The sequence below is a fragment of the Sminthopsis crassicaudata genome, chromosome 3 (assembly GCF_048593235.1).
Source record: "Sminthopsis crassicaudata isolate SCR6 chromosome 3, ASM4859323v1, whole genome shotgun sequence".
NCBI lineage: Eukaryota > Metazoa > Chordata > Mammalia > Dasyuromorphia > Dasyuridae > Sminthopsis > Sminthopsis crassicaudata.
The window spans coordinates 408610980-408630727 of record NC_133619.1 but is presented as its reverse complement, the minus strand read 5'-3'; the positions used below and the strand labels follow the sequence as shown (position 1 = coordinate 408630727).

The 19748-nt window shown below is 33.2% G+C and overlaps 1 protein-coding gene across 5 annotated transcripts in view; it reads right to left on the bottom strand.

Moving 5' to 3' along the window:
- Nucleotides 1-5991: 5991 nt before the first annotated feature.
- HECW2 (HECT, C2 and WW domain containing E3 ubiquitin protein ligase 2) overlaps nucleotides 5992-19748 on the bottom strand; it is a 425511-nt gene continuing 411754 nt past the window's right edge. For all 5 annotated transcript variants that reach the window (XM_074302808.1, XM_074302811.1, XM_074302809.1 and 2 more), the window contains 2 exons: nucleotides 19192-19304; nucleotides 5992-8863 (listed from right to left, as the gene is read on the bottom strand). In XM_074302808.1, the coding sequence (XP_074158909.1) occupies nucleotides 8752-8863; nucleotides 19192-19304 (225 nt within the window). In that variant the 3' untranslated portion in view covers nucleotides 5992-8751. The remainder of the gene's footprint in view (nucleotides 8864-19191; nucleotides 19305-19748) is intronic.

The window sequence follows — 19748 nt, the reverse complement described above, 5'->3', positions numbered from 1 at the left end:
TTGTAATATTTTAGGGATTGAAACAATTATCAGTATACATATTATCTTCAAATAGCATGTGAAAAGATTCATCATTAGTAAGAAATTCTTTTGTTTGGACATTATTCAGGATATCATCTCTTGCATTGATAAGCATGTCATAAGTGAATAAAATTACCTCTTTCGTTGAATCCTATTACCACCTTACATGACCTTGTTAAGTGAAAATCATGTCTGATGAGGGTCTTCCAGGTTGAATTTTGATCTACAATATAAATGCTATCTTAAAATCAGAAGACAACAAATACCTCTTGATACTTTTCAGTTCTGTGACTATTATAAAATGTACAGAAAATTACCTGTGAAAACCTTTCTGTTTTCTTCTGATGTTTTCCTCAGTCATGGCCTTGATGTGCTGAACTAATTAAATTAAAGAAAACAAATCTCAAACTGATGGTTTAATTCAGGCAAGATCATTGTATCCAGCAGCCCCAACCTAGGTTTTTGGTTACACAAAATGTGAATACAGAAGAAATACTAGTATTATAGAAAATGCTGAGTTTTATCCATGTATCACTGAAAAGGCTTTCTTTCAATGATACAAAACATGTCAGTGCTTGGATGAAGGGCACTAGAGAGGAAGCAGAAAGCACTTCAAAAGTAAAGACTCAGAGTTGCCTGGATAGGAAAGAACTTTTTCTCCTATAATCCTGTTTTGTGCTACTCTAGAGTAATTTTCCCTCAGAAGTATAACAGAAAAGCTATAATTTAAATTTCTTTTTCTTAAAAGAAGATTTATTTTGGATTAAGTGATTTTATGATGCAACATGGTTTTAAACAAAAATAGAGATCAGTATGAAAATAAAACAAATTGTACACATTAAAATATCTTTCCCTCAAAGCATTTTAGAATCATAAAAAATACAACACAAGAGTCGTCAGATATTCAGATGAGGATCAGTATACAAATTTCCCAGAAAGCAAACATTATATTACATTTCAAAGTCACAGGCTTTATATATAATACTGCCCATGAACCACTTCCTGTATGTTTTACAATTTGCTATATTTGCCTTGAAGAAAGAAGATGAAATTTAACTGATAAAAGATGAAATGAGAGATGTGTAATCTTAATGCTTCTATCAAATATCTCCCATTGTTTTTTAATCTCTATTAAAAGTCACATTGAATAAATGTGCAACTTAAATCAAACTCCCTGAAAGATAGAAACATTGCTATTGCATGTGATATGTAAAATAGTGGACACGTGAGGCAAGGAAAGCATGAAAAGGCATAAAAAATGCACTGCCAGTGCTTGACTTAAACCTTAGAAATAAATATGTGGTTTTTTTTTTTGTTTGTTTTTGTTTTTTTTTTTACAGTGTCAAATCTTTTAAAAAGAAAGACTTGTTATAAAATTAGGTTAAGTAATACTTTCAGTAAGAGATGAAGGAGATCCATGAATTTTATGAGTTCATTTTGGAATGCCTGCATCCCCATTATTAAAAAAACATGTAATCTTATGTATTTTCCTATATATTGACATCCCCCAGAATTTTTTGGGACATCCTATAAAGGATAAACTGCATTCCCATTAAGCATTTAGGAACATTAGGGTTTCTTACTATGTTTCCTCCTTAATCTTTGAAGAACATTTCCGTCTTTTCTATAAAGGCTGATAGTCAAGATCCCTGCCTTGCGCAAGCTCAGTGATCACTGATTTACTCTGACCCATACACCATCTCTAGCATATATTTCAAAGTCATGACATTTTAAAGGATAGATGTGATGGAAAGACATTACCATAGCCTTAGCACAGTACCTGACATACAGTGGGTACTTAATAAATGCTTGTTGACTTGATCTACCCAAGACACTAGACATAAAAACTTTGTATAAATGAATCTTTTACTCTTGTAAAATACCCTAAAACCATCCTCACAAGAATTTTAGCTTTTCTATTAAAATAATATCTTGTCCTTCTGAATCACTGAATCATGAAAGCCTTTTGCGGATGAAAGACCTTTTAGTATTAATTAACTTGTTGAATTACAAACACTACTCAGATCTTGATTTGTCATTCCATAATTAAACTCTTCTTAGATTTTATTTCTTATATAATTTAATAGGTAAAATTTAAGATGCCACTAGAAAACATGATGTGAATAATTTTCCCAAAGCTCTTCCCTTTGAAAGAATGTCCACTAAGCATAAATTAAATATAATAAAGATATTGAAGCACCACCCTTCATTTTATTTACTATACAAGGCTCAATAAAGGCTCAATAATAATAATTAATTTAAAAACCCACAATGCATATTAATGCTAGACTTTTGAACCTCCTGGTCAATATATGACTAGCTTTAATACTTTTTGGCTAAATTCTGCTGTACAATATAGATAATAACCAACCTACTATAGTTATGAAATGAGTGTTTCCCTCCCTCCCCTCATGGATTAATTTTCAAAAAATGGCCTCACTAGACAATACAGTATATTTTTCATAGTCAGAAATCAAGTTCAACTATGTATGCTAAAAAATAAAATAAATAAATAAACCTTATATATGCTAACCTTTTCTGCTCCACCAAAAAGAGATTCAACAAAATTAGTACTGTCTTTTCCTCTATCCCTCCTTCCTGTCTTTACCAGCACTTCACCTGTTCAGAATTCTGATTCAGAAATGCTATGCTGTAAATCCACACGCCCTCAATACATTCTTTGCACCAGACCTATGAATGCTGTTGCCACTTCCATAGCCTGACAGCTGGTCAGTAATAGCTGTTACATTCTCAGGGTGGCTCAAATGCTAGGCTCCTTGTCTCCATTTCTCATTCTGAATGCCCTTCTAATGGGCAGAAACTGGCCTCAAGCCAAAGTACAGCTAGCTCTGATGTCATTAGCATGTGTTCAGCTCTGTGCCAGGGAAAGAAGTCAGTCATGGAGGACTTGAAGAGTCAAAATTAAATTCTTAGGTTAAAAAAAAAAAAGACATCTTGCTTTAGCTTCAACTGAGTCACTTTGTGGTAAAGAATGAAGATGCTTGGATGCCAATCTGCTGTGTTTTATTTGCAAGTAGTCATTTGCATTCTCTTATTAGAAATGTAAACTTCTTGAGGACTGTTTTTGCCTATGTTGGTATCCCCATTGAATTGAGATACATTTCAAGTGCTTAATAACTGTTAGAATATTGCTAAAAATCAATTAAACAATGGAGACATAACAAGAAGATTTAAGACTCACTTCTTTTGGTAATTATACCAAATCTTTCCTGCCTTAAAAAAAATCATCTAGAGTGTAATGAGTATTTTAATGAAATTATAGTGTGCCAATTTCAGAAATTAGTGTAATATAATTGTTACTTAGGTAATTTGGTACAATTAGTTTGCACAAAAATATTCAGAAGAAGTTTGTATCTTTAATATTTCTAATGCTTAAGCTTTTGAACACTTTAAAAAAAATAAACCATCACGTCTGACTAGAGGACTATCCTGTGGGAGGTGCAGTGTGGTTTTTGGATAAATTTTGAAGCTTTTTCTTTTTTAAGAGTACATATTTTGTCTCTCGAAGAAAACTGTTTCCTCTATCAGCCTGGGGGTACTACTGCAGTGCTCTTTACCACTGAAGGTACATTGGCAGTTTTTGTTGTATTTGTTTCATTTGTGTGAATAAAAGTAGAAAGCATATATAATTCAAAAGTATGTTTAACAGATGCTTTTTGGGATGAATTATATTGTGAAGGAGAACTAAGAACTTTTTGACAGGATATTTGAAAACTATTATTTCCTTTGTCTAATGTTACCAATGAAAAGAGGTACCAGGAGCTCTTGGCATAAGTTGGTTGTAAAAAGTGAGTGTTAAATGTGCTTCTACCCATAGTACTTTATTGGAATATCTTAAGGATTTATGATCTTATCTTTATTCGATACTCTCTCCCAACTGGAAAGGAATTGTAATACCTTGCAAATTGCAATATCTTTATCTCTTAGTAGGCAGATAATAAACTCAAGTCTTCCTAATTCCAGGTTAGCACTCCTATGCCCTGTGCCATCTAGGTGTCCCATATTCCTGAATTTCTTTGACTGAAGATGCTAACATTTTATTGCTGAGTTTCCATTTTAAATTATGCTGATCCTAGAAGGTAGATAAATATTCTTTCACCAGACCCATATTTGAAGCTTTTCTACTTTGGTAGGATTTGTCAAAGTTTGCTTCTGCTGACAACTACTTCCACATTAATATGAATAATCAGAGGGGACTTTGGTGGAAGAACCTCCATTTAACTAAGAAAAATTGACCGTGTGATAACAATGAAAATGTGTGCCTCAGGTATCATCCAAAAGATATCTATAGAGATATGACATTGAGAAGTGTTTTATATATATATATATATATATATATATATATATATATATATATATATATATATATATATATAATTACATATATGTAAAATGTACAAAATGTAATATGAGTTTTGTCATTTGTTATTTGAAATCAGGTCGTAAATATTGATTCAATATTTGTTATTTATTGTTGTTTGAAGTAAGATCATAAATATTGATTCAATATGTTTTAACAGGACAAGAAAAATAAATATAGAACTGACATCTAAATTTCTCTCAACAGAAATCAAAATGCAACTATTAAATTTGGAGATTTTTTTTTTCTTCATGAATATAGGTTTACAAATAGTTTTAGGCTATCTTATCTTGATAGGATAGTTTTAAAAGATAAGAGGCAGAGATCAATCAACTTGTACAATCCACTGATATTGGAATATATTGGCTGAAGCAATGGTTTTGTCATTTTCTTGGATGGATTGTATAATATATGTATTTATAGGATTATGATATTCACAGGATAATACAGTTAGAGTACCAAAGAACATTAGGGATCATCTAGGCCTGCCCCATCATTTTAAAGATGAGGAAACTGAAGCCCATATAGATTAAATGATTTGTCAAAGTTCACACAAGTAAGTGGCAGGATTTTGAATTTGAATCCAGGTCCTCTGACTTGAAATCTATGAATCTTTGCACCATATCACCTGCCTCTATAAAATCACAGACAAAAATTGATCTTCTTTGTCTATACTCTCATTTCATATATTCAATCACATATTTTCAATTCATATATTGATATGAGTTTTCTGTGGGAATGGATAGGATTTATGCTATATATATATATATATATATATAGTACAAATATAGCAATATTCTTATATTAAACAAATTTAGTAGAGATCTCTAACAGTAAAATATATACTGTTTGAGGACCAACTTAGGTCTAATCATAAAGGTTTATCACCAAAAATTTGGCCAGTAGGTGACAAATTTTTGGATACAGAAACTCATCTATTATGACATGAAAAAATTGTATTCTATACTAGTGGAAGGAGTCATTTGCACACACTTCATCTCTTTTACTAAACTGTAAATACCCTGAGGGCAGGAAATGTGCCTTATTTCATATTTTAATTATCTGCCCTAGCATAGAACGCTGTGTATGGTGGGTACTTAATACAAGGATTGATGTTAAATTCAAATCACTTAAGAAATACAATATGAGTCAATTTTAAGCCAGAAAAATCTGACCAAATATGCTGTGACTAGAGATCCATGTTATGAGGAACTTCGAGGAATAAATACTGTCCCAATAGATCTGCATTTAGTGGCAGAATACAGATTTTCATACTTGAAATTTAAGTTATGCTCTACTTTAGCTGCAATCAAAATGCTGTGAACTCTTTTGTTATTTTATTTTGTTAATTTGAAGAACTAAGTTTTGGGTTCATCTTTCTTTGGAGACCCACTGCTGCTAGGAACACCCAAAACTCTCAAGTGTAAATGCTCATTGTCCTTTCAGGATTTGACTAACATTAACAAATGATTCCATGCCATGGGGAGCCAAATATTAATGATGATTAAAGGATCTGGGGCCCTGTTAGTGAAGAAATGGAATGGGAACCTAAAAGAAATGAGAAAATAGATTCATATCTCTTGTTTTCATTCAAAGAGATATTTACTGAGACATTTGGCATTGAGAACTACTACATATATGGATCCTGATGTTGATATAGTAAATGAATTCACTTTTGAAATTGTTTGAAACTTGGTTATCAGAGCACCTATAATCATGGACAGGAAAATGCTTAGGGTGTTTTCATTAGTGGACTGCTTTTTAAAAGATTTCCTATTTTATTCTGAAGAAATGTTACTTGAATGTTTTTGTTTAGCTATAGTTCTGTGTTTTTTGTCCTTTTCTAATGAAGAAGAATAAAGTAGGCAAACATGCTGAAGAGCTCATTGGAAATTCCAAGTTCTGAGAAAAGCTTCAAATAGTCTAACTAAGAATGTTTGTATGCATTAGGCAATTCTATACTTTGGGAGAACATATCTAAAACAGTGATCTGCTTTTAAAATAACTGAGGAGCTATTTCTCTCTCCACTTGAATCTCTTACCTGATGGATTATAGACTATGGCAAGTAGTAAAAGTATCACAAACTGAAATGAGAGTAAATGGAAAATTGAGTGCAGTTCCTGAATAAGTGTGACCATGTATATCAGATATTTTGTTAAATGACTACATTATAAATACTAGGTTGCGAATATATTTTCATACACATTGATCAAAAACATGTGCATAAAAGTATGCTATACTATTTTGTCTTTATAACATGGGAGACAGAATACAAAAGAGGCCATAATTATTTGCATAATTAAAGATATGATCTCTATAACTGTGCTCATTAAGTGCAAACAAATATTCTAAGTCCAAATCTGTTTGTTGTTTTTTCCCCCTTGTGTTTTTCTGGGAAGCTTATAGAACACAAACAGATCTTACTTTCTAAGGATATTCTCCTCCACATAGATCATGCCATCAGTGCAGGATTATAATATAGTCCACAGGGAATAAATGACATCCTTCTTGAAGGTTGCAACAGTAAATTCAACCACACCAATTAGACAGTAGCCACCATTGCCTTGAAAATTAAATACATTAATTCTAGAGCATACCAAATTTCCAGTGTTTTAAAATTAGAACCCTTGAGTTTTTCTTATATCTAATTCTTAAAGAATGTTTTAGGCCAAGCTCTAACTCAATTACTCTAATGTTTATGTGATCCATTCTCAGCCCCAAATACACTTCAACTGAAATTCTGAGAGATTATGATTATAAAGAAACGTACAAAGATACAGAGACATCTCAGATGACTTTCAGGTGAAGGACATATTTTGGTGAAATTAAACATATTTAAAATTGTAGATGTCATGCAGTTTATGAGAAATAGAAAATATCACCAATTAATTAACATTCTTAAGAAAATTAAGCATCAGTGACAACTCGGGCTTAGAAACACATTATAGACAGTTTAAATTCCTGAGGTGGCCATGAATGAGGAAAATTGCTGTTGTTACTCTTAAAGATGGTTGATTCTTGCACAATATTCTAGGCTTCCCAAATGAGCTTAGTATTGGACAGAGGTATACAAATATAGAGTTGTGGGAGGATGAGAAGGAATAGAAAACATCCTTTTAAAATGCTATTTCAAAGTAGTTAATGGATGGAAAAGAATCTGGTGCATTTAAAATAAATGCTTACACAGTATGATTACACAGTACGAGTTTTAAAAAAAAAAAAAGATTCGTTACGTGTCCAGCCTTGGTTCTGGTAGACATTGCCAGGGAAAGAAAGATGAATTCTAAGAAACTTCCTTATTTACTTCTAAGAGTGAATGAGTTGCTGTCAGTCATATTGTAACATATCATTGACTTTGGTACATTCAGTGCAAAATATCTGGGGGGATTTTTTTTTTACCCTTATAAAAATAAAAAGCATTTTTTCCCCTTGAGAGTACTTAACAGTACCCACATTAAAACAATGCATGGAAATGGAAGAGATGAGCCATAATATGCATGGTTCTTATTCACAATTTAAAGAACACAAACATAATGAACCTATAAAAATAAACAGAAGTTACTGTGTATTTTTTCCTGATGTGATATGATAAATTGCTATTTTAAAAATGGTTTCCATGCATTAGAAAGCATAAAATCTGTAATTTAACAGTAATCCATGGTATAACCACTCATCTGTAGCCACCCTTACTTAGACACATCCCACCTGAATATGCATTTTCATCAATCAGCTTTATGGCAACCCATTTTAGTTACCTCCCTGTGACTCAGATTTCTGTTCATGGCAACTCTTTAAAAGTTGAAATACATGATGTACACCATGCAGGCGCTCAGAATCTTGGGTACAGCAAGAAAGGATTGTTCTATCATAACAGTGGGCATAGATTAATATACTTTAAGGAAAGATTTTTCTTTATTATATCATTTAATTTTAACTAATTTGGAGACTGGGTCAAGTGATTCCACAGTTTGGCTTCAATAAGTCCAAGGACTAATTTCAGTATCCTGATAAGTCCTTATAATTACCATGTAGTTGATCCCCTACAGTCTCATCTTGTTCTTGGAACATAATGAATTGGAAAAAAAGTTTGGCAGTCAGGAAGAACTGTTGATTGAAAGACTGTTGGGTTTTCCCTGCACATCAGGCCTATCCAGATCCTTCCAAGAGGGCTCACCATTGTCCTATACGCCCCAGAAATTACTGAGCATTTGTTCTGGAATCTCAGTCCCTAGATGTACTAGAAAGTAACCATTCTCTAGGAACTCTCACATTGAAGTCCATTCATTCTTCAAGAAGGCAAGTTCCATGAAGTCCCATCCACAAAGGGCTGGGCAGTTTGGTTGCCAGATCATTCAAGTCCAAAAGTACTTGTTTCTTCTACAGCTGTCAAAAGTTTTTCATAAAGCATGGAGAATGATGGATAGGGGGGAAGATCCAGACGATTAAAGCAAGTGTGAGCCCTGTAAAAATAAAATTTTAAAAGGCACATAAGTATCAGTCTAAAAAGCTTCAAATTAAATTAATCATGGATTTGTCATTTAAATGACAAATTTGTCAAATTATATTTGCTTTCATGACCAATTCCACTATCTTCCTGCTTTTTGTATAGAAAACATTCTATACAAATAAAAATTAATCAGAATTAAATATATCTGTTTTTCAAAAGTATTTAAAATCTTGTCTTGTTCTCTCAATAGCATGTGAAATCCATAATTTAAAATGGCCCCTATTTTAATGTTGATCATTTCTTGACAAAACAATTATAATCTATCACCTAGTATCAGAACTGCCATCTGTGGTTTAGTACAGTAACTCAGAAGTTTGCATTTTTTCTAGGATCAAGGAGGGGTTTTTTAGTCTAGGAAACTCTGCCTTTCAGACTGGAATCATCAGGAATTTCCCAGTTTGCCTCAAGGAGGTCATTCAAATTGAATCTTGTGTCAACATTTTCCCCTGATTCACAGTGAGCAATAATGGCTATTCAATCCCAATATGAACTATTCCCTTTTATAAATGCTTCCTCTCCCCTAAGATAGGAATAAAATATGTCTTCCTGTTATTTGCACCTGAATCACAATAAAAACATGGTCTGAAGCCAGTACAATCTTATCAGGAAAGAAATCTGAACTTTTGACATCAAATAAGCAGCATTTTATTTTGAATGTGAAACAGTTTAGTTCAAAAATATGTACAATCAAGTATTGCCCCTGAGTATTTACATTTAAATTTATTTTATATATAATTTACATATATGTGAAATGAAATTAATATACATGTATTGTCTGATTCATCATGTTGCCACCTATAAAGCACTTATAGTAAGGGCTCCTAAAAAACCCAAGCTGCTTTTTAAACTCATATTGCAGGAGATTCTTTGAATTCTTGTGTTAATCTATATTTTTATCCTCATTCCCCACCAGTTCCAACCTTTTTTATTGAATTCTTTGAAACACAGAACAACTAAAAGAGTAGGAGAGTATTGGGGTGCCTTTGTGAATTACTAAATAATAAGGACTCCATACATTTCACTCACTAGCAGAACTTGACTAGAAGAGCATAGGCAGTAACCTAATATGGCTAGGAATATGCTCAAAAATATCTTTCCAACATTTTCCCACCATTTTTCCAATAGAAGCTTTTTTTTTTTTTTTTTTTAAATTAACAAGGCTTCTTTCAAAGAAAGCAAGTGTTCATTGAGAAGGTAAATCCTATTGCTTTCAAACATTTAGTATTCTTAATTGCTCTAATTAAGCCTATCACTCTTAATAAGGGCAGGGAGCAATTAGGGGGAAAGAGAAAAAAAAAAAGAATGAAAAAAGAAAATAAAAAGTTATGCGCCACCATTGACCAAATTTCTATTGTCATGTGGACTTCTACTTGGTAGATTCCCTCCCCCAATTCTTCTTTCTCCATTTTTACTATAGTTAATCTAGTTCTAGAGGTTCCTTGTGGGTGGGATAGAATTAGACCCCTCAGTGTCCTAAGTTCCTGCATATTGTAAGAATTCCGTTTTCAGGACACACAAAACAAATACTAACCCAAATAACTTAATATTTCTCTAAATGTTGGGCTACATAAGAAAATGCCTTTTATTTTAATAATAATCAGGCAGTATTTCTAGATTTTTATTTTTACATAATATAGCTGATTTCTGAATTATATGCTACATGACTATTTTTTTGTACCTTACCTTTTACCACAACCTAAAACTGATTTTCTGGCTTTATGTTTTCCTTGACCTAACTGTTTTTCTTGAAAGAGATAGCCAAAAAAAGATTAAAATTCATCTTAATCCACGGTAAAGATTTTTTAATGATAATTTTAACTCCGCTTTGATTCTCCTGATACAATAAATTCTTAATTTTCATTAGGAAGAAAATTCTTGTCTGAATATGCAGATCTTTTAAAATCATAGATCTCAGAGACATGAGGTGTCATAAAGACCATTCTATCCAAATTTCTTGTTTTAATGATGAGGAAATTGAGGCCATAAATTATTCGCTTTTTCCCCCTTTCCTGACATGCTACTTTATTTCCAGATGTTCTAACTCACTGCATGGTTGGGAAGTGTTTTGAAAGAGAAGTGTTCCATTTTTATGGCCAATGAACTGAGTTTTTGTAAGCTTAATCTTATCAGGTGAGTTCATTATAATTTCATATTTACAAAGTAAATCCTTTTATGAAACACAGAATGGTTGTTAAAGTAAACAATTATCCTCAATTAATCTCTGTTTTGTTTAAATAAGAATACTTTTTGTTGTACTCACTGAACAGACACTTCAAATCAATTCCCCTCCCAGAATCTTGGCATTTAATTATTTTCTACCTAACGATGTAGCAATTAAACTATAGAAGTTAGTAGTATACCTATCTAACTATGAGAAACAAAAAGTTATGAATATAAATTCATAAAGAATTAATTGTAGCTGTTGTATTTATGGTAGGAAAATTAAGCTTTCCTTCTCAGAAACATTTAGGAAAAAAAAATCTGATTTTCTAACAGTGAATTCTCAAGGCAGCAAATGTGCTAAAGGAAAAAAAAAATGTTGCAAAGTGATAATGGCGATGAATGTGATTTAACAGAAACACCTTTTTATTGAAAGCGATTAAATGCAAAGAATCTATTGTTTGTGGAAATTTCTGGGAAAAAGAAAATAATTTTATGCAGTTTTACCTGCTTTTTCACATCCAACAAATCAGGAAGTCTCTGGTTCTACAACAGATTTATTCATCTTACTTTGATGGGTAAATACAGTCTTATAGAGATACAGGGAGTAGTCTGTACTCATGACTTCAGATTTTAAAAATGCCACATCAATGAAAGGATAGCAAGGTGCTGCTTAGGAGACTAGAGTAAGTTCTGCTTATTACCTCTGTATTCTTTGTCAAGTCAGCATAACACTCTAAATCTCAACTTTCTTACTTGTAAAATGACAGGACTGAATTAAATAACTTCTCAGGTCCCTTCTAAATTTAAAATGTGATTTGTAGAGATCTTTCTATATCTGATCTTGTTTCAAAATAACTCAAGTAATTTGCATCTAAAAGGTAACTACAGTTACTAAATCATAATCTAAGATTATCACAATCGTCTGAATTAGATCTTAATAACTATATTATTGAACTCATTTGTATCACACAGAATCTTCTAATTAGCTCTAACAGCAACTTTGGAAAATATATTTTAACAAGGGGAAAAACATATCTTAGAGGGAAAAACTGTACAAAAAGATTAAATGATTTTCTCAAAGTCCTAAACTGAGTCAGTGACTTAGCCAAAAATAAACCCTATACTTCCAGACTCTCAGGGGAAGTCCAACTGTTTGCTAATTGAAAGTTGCTAGATAAATGCCCATTTCTACTATCCTTCTTACTCTCAGAATCTAAAATGGTGGCTAGATTCCACTTTGGAGGGTGTAATGTTAGGCTACATCACTCCTATTTGATTGTAAACTATTTGGAAGGAGAGATGCTTGTCTTACAGAGCTTGGCATCCTTTACAGGACTATCATATGTAGGCTCTTAAGTGTTTATGGACTGATGGTTTGGAGTGGCCCTGGGAAAAATGGCCTAATGAGTCATTACTAAAACAGCTTCATATAAAGACAACAAGGGGATTTCTCTAGCCAATTCAAAGACTGAATTGAGAGTGGCCATTTGAGATATAATGTGGAGTGGAATTGGACTTTCAATTCAGCCTTAAATTAGCATTTCTGGAATAAGGACAATTTAGGACCAGTTATATTAGGACCTCATGGTGGCTTCAAACCTTTTCAACTCTCCCAATAATGTTTTCCCAGGCTAGATCAATTCTCAAGTGTCATGTAGGACCTGGAATAAAATTAACATAGGAGAACCAACAGTCATTGGAGTGATTATTTTCTCCTATTCAACTTCCACATTCCCGAGCCAAGTATGCTATGGGTTTTCCTGTAATCCAAGGTGAAACTGCTCTGGAACATTTCAGAATATGTGTCTAAAGGAAGCAACACTTGGAATCTGAATGCTTACCCAGGGACGGAAGCTCAAGCCTGCACTGTGACCACTGTTAGGAGCTAAAAGCAGGTGTTCCTTCTGGGGCCTCTTGCTGATAGATAACATAGCACTAATGCTCACTGAAGTAAGAAAAAGAATGGCATATGAAGCCACCTGGTTAACCTAACTCATGAGCAGCAACAATCCTTCTTTAAAGCAATTGTTTCATTGCTTCCATGGAATAAGCCTGAGACACATGGGCAAATTACAGGAGAAGCAATGATAACCTTTGAAAACAATTTGACCAGCTCCAACCAATTATGAAAAGCTCCAGTTCAGTCAATGTTAAAATGACAACATTTTGCATATTCATGTATCTTTTGTACCAATGTTTCAAAACGCCTTATAAACAAGAGAGAATTGCTAATGAGGAAATTGAGGAACATAGTGGTCAAACTACTTGCCCAATATTTACCATCAATTCATTGTATGAGCCAGAAAAAGGAAAAAAAAAACCCAACAAAACAACATAATGCTTTAGGCTTTTCACTCTCCAGTTCCTTGTGCTAGAGAAAATTCTTCCAAAAAATAAGAGGAGGGCCTTAGGACTTTGTTGATATTGGCAAGAGCAATCCATGGTCTTTGGTTTCAGTAAAAGGATATTTTTCAAAACTAATACAGTTCTGCCAGATACTGCTACCCATGTAAGTATCAGAAATGGAAAAGAATAGACCTTATGTTCATTTAATCAGCCAGAACAATGGAGAAAAGGGAACCAGGAAGGGGAGGTGATATAGGTCTCTCCTTTAGATGCCATTTTGGTATCTAATCCATTTTAATATTTTTGTTATTATGTGGATATCAATCAATCAACAAGCATTATTATATCTCAGATGATATCAGTCAAGTATTTAATAAGGAATTATTGTCAATCAAAAACTTCGTTATGTTCCTTAGACAGATGAAGCAAAAATTATTTCAATAAACCAGAAATAAATTATAGATGTACCTTTCTATACTAGAGTTATTCCTGGAAATCAAATTGTTTCCCTAATTATTTGTCTTATATCCTTACATTTTAATTCTGAAAGTATTGTTTCTAAATGTCAATTTTAGCTTTAATTTTTCTGTGGCTTTTAACATTTAAAGTTAAAATTTACTTGATCCTGTCTGTCCCCATTGTAGACTACTTTGTGAACTTTTAGGAACTTGTAAATACTCAACACTGCTAGAGAAAGATCGGATCCTTTTTTTTCAATAGTTCACATACTTCCATATGTGAGGGCAGATCTGAGTGAATGAAAAACATTTAAAAGTATCTGAATAAGTCCTAAAGGTTACTGAAATGAATATCAGCTTAAAAAAAAAATTAAGTTCAAGATTCTTTTAAAATTTATTGTTCAATCCTTTTTTTTTCCAGGTCAGTTTTTCAGTGTAACACATTTTCTAAAAGTGAGTTTTCCTCCTTGTATTATGTAGTTTAGATTTGCCCTGAAGAAATTTAAGAAATATTAGATGAATTAAATGTGGCTTTATTAATAAGGAAATAGGAAGAGAAGGGATCAGTGTTGATTTTTGGCAAAGTTATCATGTAGGCTGTTAGTTTTTCTCACCTCCTGTTCTATTTTTTGTACACTAAACTTTTATTAGTTCTTTCAGTCACCCCCTCATTGATGATGGTGATAATGGTAATGATGGTAAAGATGATGGCATTCATATCAATATCAAGAAATGAGAGAAGCTAGGCGGCATAATGGATATAGCACCAAACCTGGAGTCAGGAGGATCTGAATTCAAATCCAGCCTGAGGTACTCACTAGCTGTGTGACCTTGGACAAATCACTTAAACCCTATTTTCCTCAGTTCCTCATTTATAAAATGGAGACATATTGGAAAAGGAAACAGTCAAAGTACCTTTGACAAGAAAATCTCATACAGTCCATGAGGTCTCATAGAGTTGGATATAACTGAACAGCAACAACAACATAATGAATTAAAGTTTGAAAAGGACTCTATATACATGATCTTATTTGTTTTTTTCACACAAGGCCTGTGAGATAGGTGATATCAGAAGAGAAATCATATGTAAAGTGTTTTGTGAATTAAAGTGCTCTATGAATGCTATTATTACTACTATATTATAGTAGTATGTCTAATATATATTATATACAACTATTATTAGTACTACTACTGCCGATTATTATTCCTATTTTATGGATGGGGAAAGTGAGGTCAGAGAATAGTATGTGATTTGAACAGGTCTCTCCTCATGCCATATCTAGCGTGCTTTTCTTTCAAAAAATCGTATAATTTAAACAAAATATTTCTTTAATATCTTAATTGAATAATGAGGAAAATGAGGTTTAAAGGGACTTGATGGCTTTCACTAGGTCACATGGATAGTAAGTATTAGAATTAGAATTCAAAGCAAGAATCGCTGCCCTCAAACCCAGAGCTCTTTCCTTGATATCAGATTGTTCTGAGGATATTCTCTCCCCAGGATATTCCACAGCACTCTGCTTATACAGTTCCTGTGGTCTCATTACAGGTATTTGTCTATATTGCAAACACATTTTTACTTGTGTTCTATAGTCCTAGAATTCATGAAGGTAAATTCTTGTCTTAATGATCTTGCTATTCTCCACAGTGTCTCATTCAACCATCCACTTAAATAACCACTCCTATCCTGTTAGCTCTAGTGTTAAGGAAAGAATACCTTTACAGAAAAATATCTTTTTTCATATTTATTTATCCAAATATATTGCTCTTAAGGGGAAGACAAACATACTGAAATTCAATTATGTATGTATCATACTATCTCACTGTACAGAACAATAAAAATATCAATGGCAACATTACCTAACTTATGTCCACTAGTTTCTAAAGCTGAGAATAGAATGCTGGTTTATCAGTACTTATGATTAAATTTTAAAAGGTTATTTTTACATTTAAAAATGAACTTTCTCTCATTTTAATTTAAATGCTTAGAAAAAAATATGGTCTGCTTTCATAATCAATTATTAATTGCAATTAGCAGATTCTCAGTTTATCTTTAATATCCTTTGCTAGATTCATCAACCAATTTAAAAAATTAGGATTTTTTTGGAGGGGGTGGGGCATGGGGGGAGAGGTTGGTTAGTCTTACCCAGCAATATACCTTCCCTACTGCAGCTCTTAAATCCCTTTATCCAATCAGATAACATGGCTAAATTTTCATGGATGAATATAGAAGTCATCCCTTATGTGGGGAAAGTGGATTAACTTGGACTTGTTTTGGTCTGGCAGGGGATAACTCTTCTCCCCTAACCTTGTACCCCCATGCTAGAAACATGGGTACTGGAATGCTCAAAAAGAAATTGATGCAAGTGAACAGGCTGTGTGTGAAAACTGGGTGGTAAGAAGTATTCTACAAAAATTCCAAAATACAGAACTAACCAGTAACCACAAAGCAGAAGAAGTACTAGCAGTAGGTTCTTGTTGACGTGTTTAGCATATAAGACTCCATAGAGACACCCATCTGTCTGCAGAATTGTTTTTCATATGGTCTCAAATTACTCTCTCTCCACAAAAGAAAGAAAAGGCAATGATGCACAGAATTTTTAATGGCTTCAGAGCCATGCATCATGCTATGCAACTATCCTATTTGGATGATTTGTTTCACAAACTGGTAGAGGAAAATAGGTCTAAGTAGAATGAAGAATAAATGACAATTATATTTGATTACTAGAGAAAAGATTAATGTATCCAAAAGATATTGGAATTCCTCTTTTCCATTATACCTGATTACCACAGAAATGAAGTATGATATGGGGCCAAACAACTTCCATCTTCCCACATCAATCTAGCATGTAGCCATTCTACATTCATTGCATGATATCAACATTTTGGAGGAAGAGGGCAGAGTAAGAAGGAACCCATTGTGTAATATTCTGTTGTCTCTTAGTAAGAATCTAACACTATTGGAACAATAATCAATGATGTACCTATGCCAGTCGTCCTTACTAAGTGCCATCACACTTAGTAAGAACCTAACACCATTAGAACAATAATCGATGATGTACCTATGCCAGTCGCCCTCACACTTTTTAAATAGGGGGCCAGTTCACTGTCCCTCAGACTGTGGGAGGGCCAGACTATAGTAAAAACAAAAACTCACACTGTCTCTGCCCCTCAGCCCATTTGCCATAACCGGCGGGCCGCATAAAGGTCCTCAGCCCGCCGCATCTGGCCACGGGCTGTAGTTTGATCTATGCAAAGAGTAAGTGATATCCACAAAATACACCAATTTAATATTAGACAGTGGCTCACTAAAAAGAAAAAGATTAATAGGATAATGGAATTGAAGCCTCTTCTCTGAGATCAGAGAGATTTTAATTTCCCAATTACAAAGTCAGATATTCTAAGAAGTGTTCTAGTTTATTATTTTTTCTGATGATGCAAAAAATGATTTGGCAAATTCTTAGAAAATATAATAATTAGATATGTTAGGCAATACAATTTCTCTAGTTCAATTAGAGAGATTTGGGAATCAGTTTTGTCCACAAAACAAATATAAAACTCTCCTAATAGCAATGATGCCTAAATAGACAACAATATCCTGTACTAGTAGAGGTTAAAATATTCTCCAAATCTAACATTCAGTAGATTATTAATTCAATTAATCTGAAGGTTTAGAGTCCCTAAGGGGAAAGTCTAGGTTAAAAGATAAAGATTACAATAATTAAATTTAATTATATTAGCTAATGAAAATAAGCCCTTTCCATGATCATGTAAACTTCAATTAATTTGAATTCTTCTGAAATTATGAAGGAAAGATATTTACTAAGGTCTTATTCTACCTCTCTATGTGTGATCTGATGAATAGAGAACAACTCAGAATCTGATAGTAGTAGTAATCTTAACTTACAAATGCAGGAAAAAAAAAAGTGTTGTACAATAATGACCCATCTGTTCTTATGTAATTGTTCCACCATTTACAAATAAGTCAGCACCAGAACTGTCTGTTCCTTGAATATGGAGTATACATTGACTGAATCAGGTCTCTAATATACTTCTACCTATCTGTCAGTATCACATCTATTATCTAAGATGAATGGCAAACTATCAGCTTTCATTTTTCATTTTTTCCAAGTTCAGTGAATAATATAATGACTGAACAAATGTAATTGATGTCAGCAGTTTAGTATCAAAGCATATTGAAGGTCTTAGGATACCCAGAATTAGAGAGAAGGAAGGTAACACAATGACTCCATCCTGTCCTGTGAAGGCTAATCCCAAAAATTTCTGAGATGGGAGGGGGAGGAGAAACCATATCCTGAGGTTTTAGAGACATTCTAAATCTGACACAAACAGGTAATTCTCCAAGTATGACATAATTGCCATGTGGAAAAACAATAAAGTAAAATCATTCTTCAAGTAATAAAATTTACCATCCCCCAATGGTGATTCAAGATACACCATTCACCTTCCCAGCTGAAGATCTGATGGTAACATTTAGGGTTCTGAGGTTGTAGGATGTGCTACCTTAGTTTCACAATGTATATTGATAAGGAAGTAACATGCTGATGCAGATAATATGAAAATATGGCTCCACAATTGTTCATTGTAAGGCACTAACATTTATTCAAACTGTGAATGGATTTAAAGAAGGCCTTGGGGGAAAAAGGGGACACCATAACTTGACACCACTGACACATAAGGAAGCTTTTGATTATTATTAGCCATGGATAATAGCTTTCATAAAAGTGAATTAATATTTATATATCAGTAAAATAAAAATTTTTCCATCATAAAGAAACTAAGTTTCTTGTAAATGAAGATTCAATTCAGCAAGAATTAACATTTCTATAAATAAATATTGGAGGGGAAAGTAAAACAATGCAAAACACTATCAGATAACCTAATATTATTTACAAATCAACATGGTATTACTCGATAAAAAGGAATTTAAACATGTAGATAACCGGTGCTACAGGAACTGGGACGAACCTAACAAACCATCCATTCCAAAAGTCACCTTTATATCAACATGCTGACATACTGACAACACAAATATTGTATTTTCTACCTTAAAATGCAGGTATAAGCATCAATGAGAAAGCATTTTTAATTCAATTCAATAACATACATTAAGTACCAGTGCTAAAGGATAGAAAAACAACACTGACCTGAAGATTTTCCCCACGTTCCCCACTTCTTTAATGGGAAGACAATTAACCAGTTTAGATCAAGAGTACCTTCAATTTTCTTTATTAAATATTATTGTAACAGTGAAGAGGTTTTGTTTAATTTTCTTTTGGTTTGCTTTGTTTACCTGGGAAGGGCAGTGATTTTTCCCCATTTCTCCACACAGAATCTCCTTGGCCCATTACTCCCTCGCAGAGAAGCAAAGCCTTCATAGGGTATGCTGGATGTGCCTGTGACAAACTGCCAGTGAAAGTAAAATAGGATAAGAAAATGAAATACGGTTCAGTGGAAAGAAAAGAAGAATGATCAGTTCTGTTTAAAGTGGTTGAGCAAGAGCAACGTGCTGTTTCCTGCTGGCATCATTCTTAGGCCCTAATTATTATATCGAATGGGGTTTTGGCACAGAATAATCTTCGCACAGAAATTCTAACATTCAGCCAGAGAAGAATGAAAGATTTGTAATACTAAAAGAGGGGGCAAAATTAAATAAAGGAATATTGGGTAAACAGTACTTATAAAATGGCCTAATGTTAACTATAACCTCCTGGGAGGTGGAACCACATCAGAGCTGTTTTAGTCTCTTACCCTGCTTTGGGAGGAAGGGGAAATGATTGCTCTTGATTTGACCATAAAAAGTTAGCAGTTGGGGCATCTTCTATGTCCCCAAAAATGTGTTAAATCCAT